This window comes from Brachycentrus maculatus, unplaced genomic scaffold (genome assembly GCF_059751285.1).
Source record: "Brachycentrus maculatus isolate JH-2025_06_01 unplaced genomic scaffold, ASM5975128v1 h1tg000089l, whole genome shotgun sequence".
NCBI lineage: Eukaryota > Metazoa > Arthropoda > Insecta > Trichoptera > Brachycentridae > Brachycentrus > Brachycentrus maculatus.
In genome coordinates, this window is record NW_028280843.1 from 2537946 (window position 1) to 2552174 (window position 14229).

Genomic DNA, 14229 nt, shown 5'->3' on the forward strand with positions numbered 1-14229 from the left:
TGGTTCGTATTCATAAAAAAAACTGGAATCAAAGTATCGTATTATAGGTTTTGATACATAAAATCATAAAACATCATAGCATTATGTTCATACGATTTTTTAATCGAGTTTCACTGGCTTTCCTCCATATTTTTGATGAATGAATGCCTTACCTTGCCTAACATTAAGTAAATTGTAATAAAACGGGTGATATTTTATTATTTAGAATTCACGTAGGAAGTGGAAGGCTTCGCTTGATTTAGGAGTCACGGCTGCGCCTGGAGACTAAAAGGCTGTAAGTAGATCAGCCCGTGATAGGGAACTTGGACACGTAAGTCGTGATACGTTTGATCTGTTATTTCGTAATCTGCACATTACGCATAGTTACATATATTTACCGAATGTTTCATAACGCCAGCTATGTTATAATGCGCCATAATGTGTGCCATTGTTACACATGCTTATACTAGGAATGTATATAGGTACTAAATAATTGCACTGTTCTTGGCGAGGAAGCACGTACCAAAAGTAATTATTTATGGTGTATTATTAGTCAAATTAAAATTCTACTAATAGGTGTAGCGAGACTACGTTTTGCTCATAATTCAATTACGTCAAAGGTTTTATTTTTATTTTTATTAAGTATTATTTCTACAAATATTTTATAAATGTGTTTTTGGATTTTTAAACTTTGAAGAAACCTTTATACTATTGATCTGGTACATTAAAAATAAAATTTTGACAAGAAACAAAGATTTTTTTACTTCAAATTACGTCCAATTAAAATTCCACAAAAGGTGTAGCGGGACTACGTTTTGCTCATAATTCAATTACGTAAAAGGTTTCGTTTTTATTTTAAATTTAGCCTTATTTCTACAAATATTATATAAATGTATTTTTTAGATTTTTAAACATTGTAGAAATCTTTATGCTATTTGATCTGGTATATTTAAAATAACATTTGGACAAGAAAAATAGATTTTTCGTTCCAATTTCATCCAATTAAAATTCTACAAAAGGTGGAGCGAAACTACATTTTGCTCATAATCCACATATTAAAAATTTCAATTTTATTTGGGTATTTTTTATGGAAATTATATTTTGGAAACGTGCTTATGGGAATTTTATACATAAGACTGAAAAAAAACATATCATTGATGGTTTTAAAACTAAATTTGGAAAATAAATAAAGCATCAAATTATTGACCGGTACCCGCGAGTCAAAAAGCCGTACAAACGTATTCAAATTCGTTGCGTTCAATGAAATTTTCACCGACAATAAGCAGAAATACAGAGTAAAGAATCACTGTCAGAGCTTTTCTTTTGATTTTATTCGTTTTACAAACCTCAGTTAAACATGATTTTTTTTAAATTGTCATTTCTTTACTTTACAACGATTTATTATCAACATTAGACGAAAAAATACGTTTTGCTTTTAAAAAGTATCAAACTAATGCGACGTACGAAAAAATGCAAGAATTACCAAGACGCGTGGCACAACAGATAAAAGTTTAAATAATATTTTTGTTATGATTAAATTAATTGTTTTGGACCCCTATAGAAAAGGATTTTAGAATATGTGAATGCGATATTAAAAAAAAAACACTTTCTATATACTCGTATATTGTACATTTGGATGAATAAAACATCTTTTGAGTTTAGATAATTGAGAAGATCACAAACCTCATGCCATCAAATCCATCGTCAGAGCCATTGATGGTAAGTACAGGAGCTCTGGCGTAGGCTTTAGCCACCCTGCGGTTCCTTTCCAGCACGATCACTTTGGCCCAGATTTCATCATCTATCTGGGTCCATTTGTCTAAGACCTCTTGTATGTGCTCCTGAAACAATCAAAGAATTAAATTAGTACAAGGACATTGGTCGAGGCGAGATACCTACACATGGTTAAAAAATCACGATCATGCGATTCTTCATATCAATTGAAGTCCTATTACCGGTGTGTATTTCATTTTAATGTTGCTTAATAATAGTCATTGAAAATCTATCTGCATTATGTGGGATCATGTAATTGCATTATCAGGTACCTAGGTACGTACTCTAATAAATATTTTTTGGTTAATAAAAAGTACATATTGATTCGACTGTAATAATAAAGCTGTCAATCAATGTAAACAAAGGAATTGTGGAACATTTTTGGTACATTAATATGTATTCATAGGTACACAATTTTTGCTATGATTCTGGTTTTATCCTACTATTAAGAATTTCAATCCTGAACTTTAGGACTTCATACTTACACTTTCATTACTGTGAAAAGAAAATTGATTATTTTTGTATCATATTTACATAGTATTATTATGAAAAATATGTTTTAAATATTTATAAAATAATACTACTTTAACTTGTAAACGTTTAAACTGTATGAAACGCGTTTATTTATGGTAATAAAAAATCATTTTCATAGTTACTTTCTCACAATATCTTACTTATTAAATATACATACATACAACCCATAGTTCTCTCAACGTATTAAGAATAATCCACGGTCACATTATCTCGATTAGAATCGGTTAAAATTTAAAAAAATATACATGGAAGATAATTAATGTATCTAGGCTACTCATCCACGTGAAACTTGACATGAATGAAAATATGTTTATATCTATGATGCCACTCAAACTCACCGGAAATTAAATTTCTGTTAAAACAATTTAATTACATACATTTCTTACACCATTCTCATTCGTACGTATGATTATTTATTTGAAATAAAGATCTTTTAAAATGCAGTACATACTCGGCATCAATTCAATCACAGTCAAAATTAAGTAGGAGAGGCATCCATTCAACCTTCTTTTTAATGGTGTTCAATTCTATTGTGACTAATTTTATATTGATTTAGAACGAAACGAAGCAATTTGGAGCAAATCGTGACGTCGAATTAAGTTCAATGGGAATTAATTAATATCTATTTATTGTTGGTTACTTTAATAGTTTTCGATCGAGGACAAAGACAATATGAAACATTAATATGAACTTAATTGGAATTCTTACACATTCGTAATTAAGAGTTTTAATGTTCTATTCAATCGTAATTTAAAATTGTGCAAGTCGATATTTAATAATTACCGTATCCTTTTATTCTTTTATTTTTTAACCTTTAGGTTAAAAAAATGTATTTTTTAAAAATAAAAATGTATTTTATAATTTGCTATTGTAAAAACTTTTTATTTTTTTTTTAAATTATATGTATTACGGCTCTTTAAGCAAAGCCTGTGTTGAGCCGAAATACTTACATGTTTTATATTTTTTTAATTACAAGATTTTATACATTACATACAAGAGATATAATAACAATTTACAGTAGAAAGGTTTTACAATAAAATAATTACACCTGGACTTTAATTTATTCTCTTTCCACCTTGTCCCTACCAACAAGAAGCAACCATCGAAGGACACTGTTCTTAAAACCTATTTGTTGTATATTTATTAATATGGTACATCCGTAAACAAAAAAATGATATATATTTTTAAACAAAGTTCAAAAATTGTAATTTTCAATTATTTTTTTTAATAATATTTAAGACATTCATGAAAATAAGATGCGTATGAATGTTTGGCTGTCAACGAATTATTTGTCGATTATATGTCACAAGTTATTATACTCATAGAATTAGTTTTTAAATTAATTTTTTTAAACATAGATATATAATTATCTAATTGATTTCTGCCAAATATATTTTACTGTACACAATTTAAATAACAATAGAGGTGTAGAATATCGATTTCTTGAGTAGATATGTATATCGAATGTATATGCGAGCATATATTTCCGATATTTAAATGTTCACATTCAAATCATTTTTTTTATTAATAATATATGTCATTCATTAAATTTTTGTGTGGAAATAAATTGTGAAATATGTTACAATATCGAGAACCAAATAAAAAAAGGTATAATGAATTAGGTGCGAACATTGTAAGGGAATAATAAAATGTAAATGATATCCTTGAATATTCATGCGTATGAAAGTCTATTTTTATGAATATATTCACCTACCGAAAAAGCGATTTAGATTATATTAAGGTTCAAATTGTTTATCCAAGGCCGAATTAAAACACGTTTATTCATACCAATAAATAGTCAAGTACTTACGTACTATATCTTAAAGTACTTTGGTACACACATGTACATTAAAAAAATATGTATACCTAGATACGAATACAATTTGTAACAAAGTATCAGTTAAGGCACCTACTTTTTTTTAAAATGTTACTATACTTCGTATCTAATCTACATTATCAGGAATTAATTAAGAGAAAAAAGATTAGTAAAATAAAGACGAAATTTTAAAATCCAGATCACTGACTTCCCGACTATACTTAAATGGACTTAGGTATACTAAGATAAGCGCCGTAATTCAGGTGTGAATAAACACATGAAAGGCAGTATAGTACTTACTGCATATTAACATGATTTAGTAATTTACATATATATTTACGCAGGCTGTGGATATTGATATGTTTTATGATAAATATGATATGAATATTTTTATTAGAGAGCAGTGATTCTAAAGTAGGCGGTAATATCAACCAGAGGGCGACTGAAGATACTTAAGGTGATTAAGAGTAAGGGGTGTTTTAGGAGGAAATTTTGAAAAATATAAAAACAGAAAGAAGAAAATTTAAGGTCAGTCATATATTTTTTTTAAAGAAAAAGGGACCACCTACAACATGTTTTAGGGGACAATGAGCCTAAAAATACTCATAATATCTATTGTAGATGGTTTTCTGCACGTAAGAATAATACAATGGTATTATTTTAAAAAATTATTCGTTTCAAGTAAACAAGCAAAGTTCTCATATTTTATTATTATCTTTAAAAAAGACTAAATTTTAAGTCATGTATTGAGACAAGCAAAATTTTAATAATATTTATTAGAATATATTTTGAAAAAAAAAGTGTCAAATGAATATGGGTTAGGAAAATGAGGATTTCATTTCAGCATTAGGGGATTTTTTTTAATCAAAAAGTTTTCGATGCACATAACTTAATTTATATGATCTAATAATTTTTGATTGCATGTAGTACTATTGTATTTTTTTTTCCCAATTTTAAATAAAAAAAAATCGTTAGTTTATGTTTTTACGAAAAAATACTCAACGTTATATTACTAGGTATAAATACGTGTTTCATTGTGCTCATTTTTTTCGTTCGCTACGCACAAAACGTTGCGTTGCTAATGAGATTCAAGAGATTTGGTTATTACACATGCGCTGTCAGTCGATTTGGGGTCTCGTGAAGAATAATTCACAAAAAAGTAAACACTTTGATAAGTGTGTCCAAATTCAAAATCAAATAACTTTCTCTTCACTTCTGATCTGCGCGGTTGTCTGTAGGTTCTTTAATTATAACCGATTCGATTGAGTACTTTCACGAAAGTGTGTTGGTAGGCGCTAACTACTGTACTTGTTACCTTCGGTACTTAGCACTCTTTGCACCCGTCATTTTTAATCGAAAATAGTATTGGGCACTACGCTGGGTAATTACGGATGTTACGATCGAATTAACGCGAATAGAAATACCGGCGGTTAGGAGAAATTTCGACATTTATTTAAGAAAGCATTAAAAACGCATGTCGATATGATTTAACAAAAATTGAAAATGAAAGTATATACCTACTAATATTGTAACAATTATATTGCATTATCAATCGTGTGCAATAAAAATTATGCAAACTAATAATAAAAAATAAATGATTTCATAAGATCAGTAAAACGTTTTTATATTTATTATTGTAACAATCATCAAGGGTAAGATCGAGCGTCAAAAAAGTGTTTAAAGAATGCAAATCTCTTGAATATACACGTGTGGACAGGAAAACAGCATGAATGAGCTGTTTTGGACTACCCAAAGTAGGGACACATCTCACAAGTGATAGTTAAGGTCAGGGAGACCCGACATAGCACGTAAAGAAGAATATTGTAACAATAGTATGCTATGGTAATCCATGGTAACACCTTGCAGGGATATTAAAAAAAAACCTTTTAAAGATTTATAGGAAATTGAAGTAATGTGGTTATTACATAGTTTATAAAGAGCTTACTTACAAAGTGATAATCAGCCCAGAACAAGTCGATAGCCCTGTAAATGCCTAGACTTAGTATTCCCTTTTTATAAAAAGTTTAACTAATAATTACGCAGTCTCTCTTGAGATATCACTGAAGAACCTCATTCTTCATAACTAGGTACCATACATTTTTTAAAAAAAAATGAATGCTCATATATTTATGTAAGTATGTAATACGTGTCTGTGAATTTGTATAAGCTGGCCAAGGTCTTGTCAATTTGTTGTGTGAAAGAAAATCTGACTTGCAACACAAGTCATTTGAATTAACCATTCTCTATTGGCGTGAAAAATACTACGCTGAATGCCTACCTATTATATTATAGACAAACACACTTCAAATCCGGGAAAAACTTATCCACCAAATATCCAACCAAAATATCGTTACTTTGCAATAATGTTATAAAAATACGCACTAACCTCTAACGTATTGAAAATATTACCCGAAATCAAAATTGTAGTAAAAATGTTCGATATATAAAAAGTGGACAATTGTCAAAATTGATAATACTATCACTACTTTTAATCTAGAATTCAATTCCCAAATACGAAAAAAAACATTCCCAATAAGCAAAATATGGGTTAGCAAAAAACAAAATAAAAATGACTGGTTGTGGTCCCGTGGTTAGTGTCGTGGACTCTTAAGTCAGAGTTTCTCAGTTCGAACCCACTTTACCACAATTTGATACCTATTTCTAATAATGAGCCGCTTAGGCTCACATTATGCATAAAATGGAAATATTTGTGTAAAAAAACACAAATATTTCTCTTTAAAAAAAAATTTATAAAAAATAAATAAAAAAAGAAAAAACGATTTAATACACAAACAAATACTACTTATACATAGGAATGTTTATGTCAACTTATTTTGGTACATTATAAAACAATCAACTAGTAAGTTGAACCGAAATATAACGTTTATATTTTGGATATAAAGGTATCCCAAATTAAGAATTTTAATATGTAACAGTAAGATCATAAATTCTAATTATTTTACGTTTGGTTTATGATTTACCAATAGATTACATTTCGCAGTTTTGGGTTTGTGTCTTATCCACGCATTGTTTTTTTTATTATTTTTTAAAATTATTTCTTAGTAAATTATTTATTGTCTCAATCTAAGTCAAACCAATTTTGTTCCCACTCACTCTTGATTGAATGTTTAATTATTTTCAATCAAAACAAGATCATCGTCGATACTTAATTTGATCTGAAATATTGGGTGTGTACTTATATAGACGATATAATTTCTAAAACACAATAAATTAGGATCCAGTCCTCATATGGTTGTTACTCTTAAAAGGATGACATTGATTTATTTATATGATATAATCTTAAATAATTAATTTTATTTTGCATACCCGTAATTACTATCGAGTATCATTTACTTACGATTATTTAAGTTCACATTCAGCCGAGATTTTATTAAATTTTTAATGTTCGATGTTGAAATCCACATATATTTCATTTTTCTTTTTTAAATCATTGTTTTTTTCACATATAATATTTTCATTACATTATTGTACTTACTTATAAAATTATGTTTTCCCCAAATTAACTTTATTTAATTTTTACTTTTGTTATGCATAATATACACACTATTCCACTAACAATTTATTTATTTTTTTAGATATTTATTTCTGTCTTTAACAATGAGCACTTATTATTGGAATTAAAATCAGTATATTTCTTACTTTGAGTTTTATAAGTAATTATTTTAATGACTAACAAATATGTAAATATATGGCATAAGTATTATTGCAAAAATAAACAAAAATAAACAATTTTAGAAATTGCAACAAATCGTACGAATTTTTTAAAACATGCTACATATTAAAAAGTAAGAAATCACGTTGCGTGTAGAAACTCGACGCAGTTAAGCTATACTTAGTAGATAAAGTACTAGATACCCACCTGCATTGTTGTTTTTAAAGTTAAGATTACGTTATCTTATATTAAAATGCAGTTATTATTCTACGAATGCCATAAATAAAAACAGAAGAAATATGTCATGGAAAATATTTATTCAACAAATTTTATTGTGAATTAATTAGAATATTGATTTATTAGATATTATTATCGATGAATATCGTATTGTGTTCATATTATTATTAGTTCATTATCATTTTATTCAGTAAAATCACCAAAGTATAAATATATAATTGACAATTTCGATGAAAAATGAAATACTCCTAAATATCGACATGAAAGTAATAATAAAAATATTTTATGATAATTTACAAAGCTTTATTTTTATAAAATACTACCTCAATAGCGTTTCTCCGTCGTATTAAATTAAAACATTGCTTTTTCTTGGACAAAACAATAAAAACCCAAAATCGACTTTCCTTTTAGATACAGCGTCAGATTACTTGGTCAATTTTTTTGCATTTGGTTCATCTGTCTCGAGTCCGTTAGGGTCGTATAGCCATCAAACGCACTTTTAATACATTAAAATAAAGCAGTAAATAATTAATATATTAAGTATTTATTTAAAACAAAAACTCATAGGATTTCACTTACAAAACCATTTTTTCTACTTAAACTGAGGATAATATTATTTTGAAAAGTATTAAAAGAAAAACCGCAGTGCCACTTTTTTCCGTGTAGTAGGTAAAAATATGACCAACAGCTAAAAGAGTCAGGATGTACCTTGACCTGTAAATTGTGAAAACTATTTACAAAAATAATTAAAATAATTAGAACTTTTTAAAAATAATTAGCGCTGGAACACGAATTCGCTTTGACAGATTTATATAAAATATTTCATAATATTGATTTATATCGCCACATTATTATATTTCGAGGTCGTGGTTCTGTATTCTAAACACAAGTACTGAACTCAGTACTAAACAATAAATAATATTAAATTATTAGTCAAAGTGACTTACTTATAGAAGTCTGATAAATTGGTACCCCTAGAAGTTGCGGTATCGGTTGTAGCTCGTAGCGTGGCACGCGATCAAGATACGAGAAATCTACTAGAAATCTGTTCCTAGCAACATTATAGTTAATGGAATTGGTTATGTCTTCAATTTATACTATGGACACCTACTCTACGGGTTAGTTTTTCATTTTGTATCGATGAATCTTAATTAGATTTTTTTATTTAAAACAAAATGTATTTAGATTTTTTTAGAAATTAAACAGCTTTTAATATATTTGTTTTACTGCGAACATTTTTGAAATGAGTGATTTACCTTTTTTATTATTATTTAATGTATTTTGAACTATATTTTTTTAAATATATTTGTTTTAAATTCAATGTTCCAATGTTATTTTCAATTGTTTTACTTTTAAATCAGTTCAATTTAGCTTATTCAAAATTTTATCTACTATTTATGAAATTGAATTATAATTAAAAAATATGTAATTTTGCTTTAATAAATTCATCAAGGCATTAAAAAAGGTTGACACACCTATTGCATTCGTTTAAATAAATTTTTATTTACATTTTTCGAATTGGCGTTAAATTTTTCGACTCAAGTAATAATTTAAATAAAAAAAGAGCAGCATACAATGATATGTACCGATAATTGTTCCGACTGTCTCGGTAATTTTGTGCTTCGAAAATGTTACAGCTGGATAAGTGAACTCTATTTCCAACTCCATAAGCATTTAACATCGATTGTATAGTAACGCATTGAAAAGTCATAAAATATCCACAGCAGGGAGGATACAGTCCTCGATATATAACAAATAAACGAGTTTACTATAACTGTCTTGGCTGGTTACCTTCCTATTATAAATAACCATTATTTTTCTCCGAAAAGAGGGAGGAATATATATTTTTAAATATGATATCTACTATTTTTTTTAAGGTAAACTAATTGATAACGTTTAACTAATAAACGAAAACTGGCCCTAGTGTTTTACGCATTGCTTACTATTTCTCGCTTGGCTAACCGCATTATTATCATAGTAAACGATATTATACTAATTATATATGTAAAATCGGAATACTTCTTATTCACGAACTTTAATTTGTTTTATCACTACTCATGGCAACGTACACTATCTTAGCCTTGTGGTTGTATAGTTATTCAAGAGGATGGTCTTAATTGATTATCAGATAGTTGAAAAAAGTTTACAGTTCTAATTTAGCTAGCGAAATGAGGTAGAGGTCGCGTACCAACGAGATGAAATGAGACTATCAGAGATTCAGTATTGCAGAAGGTCCCGTAGAAATCACGATAGCCGTCAATCAAGAAAACTTCGAGGTAAAAGAAAGAATTTTTTTTTTTTTCAAAAATCATCAAAATGAGTAAAGTATTCTGAAAAAAATACTTCCAATTCATTCATTCGTTTTTTATAGGTTGGTATTCAGTTCAGACATAAATCTAACCAAACCATGTTAAGGGTGTTTCCTTTCAATCATCCTTAACATATAAACATTTTTTCACGTCTCGTAGCATATCCAAAGTGTTAAAAAAAAACTAATTGTTGGTGTCTCAACTTGAAATGACACACTTCACGTTTTTATACGAAGAATTTGGGAGTCTGTGCATCCTAGCCTGTACGACATGGCATTTGGCTGAGCAGTTGATTATCAACAATATATTACAGTAAACCCCCCTATTAAATTGAGATAGGTACAGCATTATCGGAGGGAATGTTATAAGGGGTTAATGTTTTAATCGTATTTTTACATTCTTACCAGTGGAAATTACTGAAACGAGTAATTTAAAATTAAAATACAATTTGAAAATATTAAACCTCCTTTGTCCGCCTCCGTAATGGTCAGCACGCTCAGCTACCGTTCTGGAGGTCCCGGGTTCGATTCCCAAGGGGGTTAAATAAATATTAGTGATTTTTTCACTGTAATATTTATTCAATATTACCCTGGACTGGTACCTGAAGCGGAGGGCTGATCACCTTTTCTTCATGTGTAAACGATCAAGATAACACTGCGTTTATATGACGCAGTGCCCTATGCACCATTGGGGTGCGGATAAGGGTTTTATTATTATTATTAACGTTACCTCTGATAACGTGATACCTCCCTGGTTATAAGGGGGTTTACTTATGATCAGATACTGGATTATTCATCCTACGGATGATTTACCAATATAATAGATGTCTTATCGTAAAATAAATTATCTTTCATTTCAAACTCAAACATATATTTTATTTATTTTCAAACTCCGCCCCCTTGACTAACCCCCTCCCTATAAATTGCCCCTCTCCTTATTTAGAGAACAGTTTTATATTTTAGTTATTATTCAGACCTGACGATGGAAGTTTAGCTTCCGAAACTAGTAGTCATTAATAAACTCAAATTGTATAAAAACAAGTGTTTCATTAATCATCTTTCATTTCTATGCGATGGAATTCTGGTCATCCTAGGGCTTTTCATACTTTATATTCATCAACAACGAGATACTATGACGACTTTTTGTAAGGCGTGAATAAAACATTTTTAACATTCTTAAAATGATACTGATTTAGTGCTCTACCTCTTAAAAACGCTATTAAATATTTTATTTTAAAATCTCGTACTTAAAAAATAATCCAACGCCTATTTCATAATTTTGCAATTAATTCTACTACACGGTGTCGGTGGCGGCCCTTAACTGGAGCAGTACTAGATAATATAGTCGAAGCATTAAGAACACCACGGCGCATGCGCATAGCACCGTTGGGACACGAAGGTGAACTACCTTCACCCATAACTGTCTGTCGGCAAAGGCTAAATACAGTGTGGCCATTATCTCAAAACCATTTTTAATATTTAACACCTATAAAAATTATATTTTTCTTTTGCTGATTATTATTTTTATTTGTTGCTTTAATTTTTTTTATCATCTCCGCACAGGGCCCCGCGCTAAAGTTATCCCGAATTAAAAAAAAGGATTTTTGAAAAAATCTTATTCTTGCCTCCATTTAAAAAAAAATTATTCTGAAATTCCTTTAAAAAATCTGATAAATGCTGAGAAAATGAAATTATATTCACATTACATTAACTTTATTTTATAAATAAGTATTCATGATTTATTGGTTTAATTCATTTACAAAAAATAAAAACGATAAAATAATAAAATTCGTATTCACAGTACTAATTAAAGGAAACCTTGTAATTTAAGGGTGCTATATTTTCTATTCACTTTCAATTTTTTAAATGAATTATTTTCACTTAAAATGAAAATTTTGTTAAGAAATAAAAATAAAAATCATTAAGTATAAGTAAAATGATAAATAACATACAAGAAAAATGGTTAATTTTGTTTAAAATGATTTGTAATAAAAGTAATTTAATCTTGAAATATTGATTAATTGTTAAAATTATGATTGATATAGTGTTTCTTTTGATTTCACAAAAATCGTGTTCACAATTATAATGACTTCGATAAAAGTCATTATTTCTTTATCGATATTTAAATGTTTACATAATAAATACCTGCACATCAATCATTTCCTACAACAATAAATTATTTCCAGACAAAGAACGCCAGATACTGGTTTGACACGAAAATCAAGATATTCTCGGATGAAAGCATCGTACTACGAATTCCAGTTTGATTGAGGAAATATCTGCTAAAAGTGCTAAAGTCTCGTCACTTCCGTACCACGGTGCACATTGCACTAGACAAGTTGCATTGCCTTGTGCACTTTCCCTTTTACTCGCTCGCCTAACCCAATGTGCATGAAAATCATTTGTTATAATATATTTTTGATTATTGACTAATTATCTACAATGCACTTATACGTATCTTCGTATTTATAATTTCATCAATTTATAATTCAATTATTACTACACCGTTGAATTATTTCAAATGGAAATGATGGTTTATGGTATATAATGAGCGTATATGTGCGTATATGGTACATATGTGCAGTTCATATATGGTTGTTATGATATCGTTCAGCTTTGGATTAATTAAGAATTATTTTGATAGTAAATTATGCGATGCTAATATTTTTAGGTTTGTGCATTGATAAAGTAATCAATGTTAACAAATTAAATAAGATAATTTTAAAAGAAAATAACATAAACCCAAACATAAAATAACATAAACAAAACATGCTGATATTTTTCATATATTTATTTTCTATATATTTTTCATTCCACTCACACCGAACTCTGCGTTTCACTTTGATCCTCACCGACCCTGCGCTACTACTTCGATTTCGGAATCTTCTGGGACTTGACCATCGCTACACCCACTGGACTACGAATCGACTACACGGACCTACAGCTCATAACTTTCGGGATTTACGACCCAGAGAGCGACGGAGCGGAGAAGTCACTGCCACACCTATACACAGTCTAGCGGTGTGTTGGACAGACGCTGTTTGTGCGACACAAAAAGATCATTTTGAAATGAAAAGGATTGTCCGAGTATAAAGAAGTAAAAATAATTGATTTGAAAAAATACAATTGTTTAATTTATTATATACGAGTATATTAAAAAAAATTCAAATTCATTTTCGAGCTGTGATTTTGTAATGTAATTATCGGTTCTATAAATATTCTAATGCCATATGAATTCAATAAACACGAGTGTGAAATTAGTATAAAAAATTATTAATGGAGAAATATTCATATTAAAAGTGAAATATTTTGGTACCGTAATTTTAAAGACACTTGATTATGTGCCAACGTTTTTGGTATACTCATTACATAAGCAATTTTCGCGGTATTCTTGTACTAAAATCACCGTTCCTAAACGAAGATGAGCATAAACATTATCTGAAATCAATTTATCGCTTTCGATTTTCAAAAGTCACAAACTGTCTGTTTATATTTTCGTGAAATCAGATGGAAAAACTTGAAGCCTTTTGATTAGTGTTCTCGCGCTGTTGATTAATTTGTCCCGTTGAGGATGGTACATTATAACTCATCCAACTGGTTTTACGCCGACTTGTGTTATGTTCTAAATCTGAGTTTTGACGTTAACACACTACGCAAAGAACAGCTACGCAAACACAATATGTAAAGCGTTAAGGCTGTATCGAAATGGAAAACGTGCAATTTACAGCGCTATAGCGCTTCGAATATGAAGAGTATAGAAATGACGATAATGCAAATCGTGTTTGATAGAAATGGAAAACTGTTTCACTTTTAAGAAAGCAAAAGTGGTTAATAGAAATTGCCGTTAATTTTGTAGTCTTATTGTTGACATTAGGATTATTTTTTTGAAATGACAATATGGAAGTTTAG

General features: G+C 29.0%; 1 protein-coding gene across 6 annotated transcripts in view; it reads right to left on the bottom strand.

Annotated features, from left to right (window-relative positions):
* exp (expansion) overlaps window positions 1-14229 on the bottom strand; it is a 239648-nt gene that overhangs the window by 84105 nt on the left and 141314 nt on the right. For all 6 annotated transcript variants that reach the window (XR_015837370.1, XR_015837371.1, XM_088257972.1 and 3 more), the window contains exon 3: window positions 1663-1820. Coding sequence is in view for 4 of the 6 variants with exons in the window: in XM_088257972.1 (XP_088114098.1) it covers window positions 1663-1820 (158 nt within the window). In the remaining 2 variants the exon portion in view is untranslated. The remainder of the gene's footprint in view (window positions 1-1662; window positions 1821-14229) is intronic.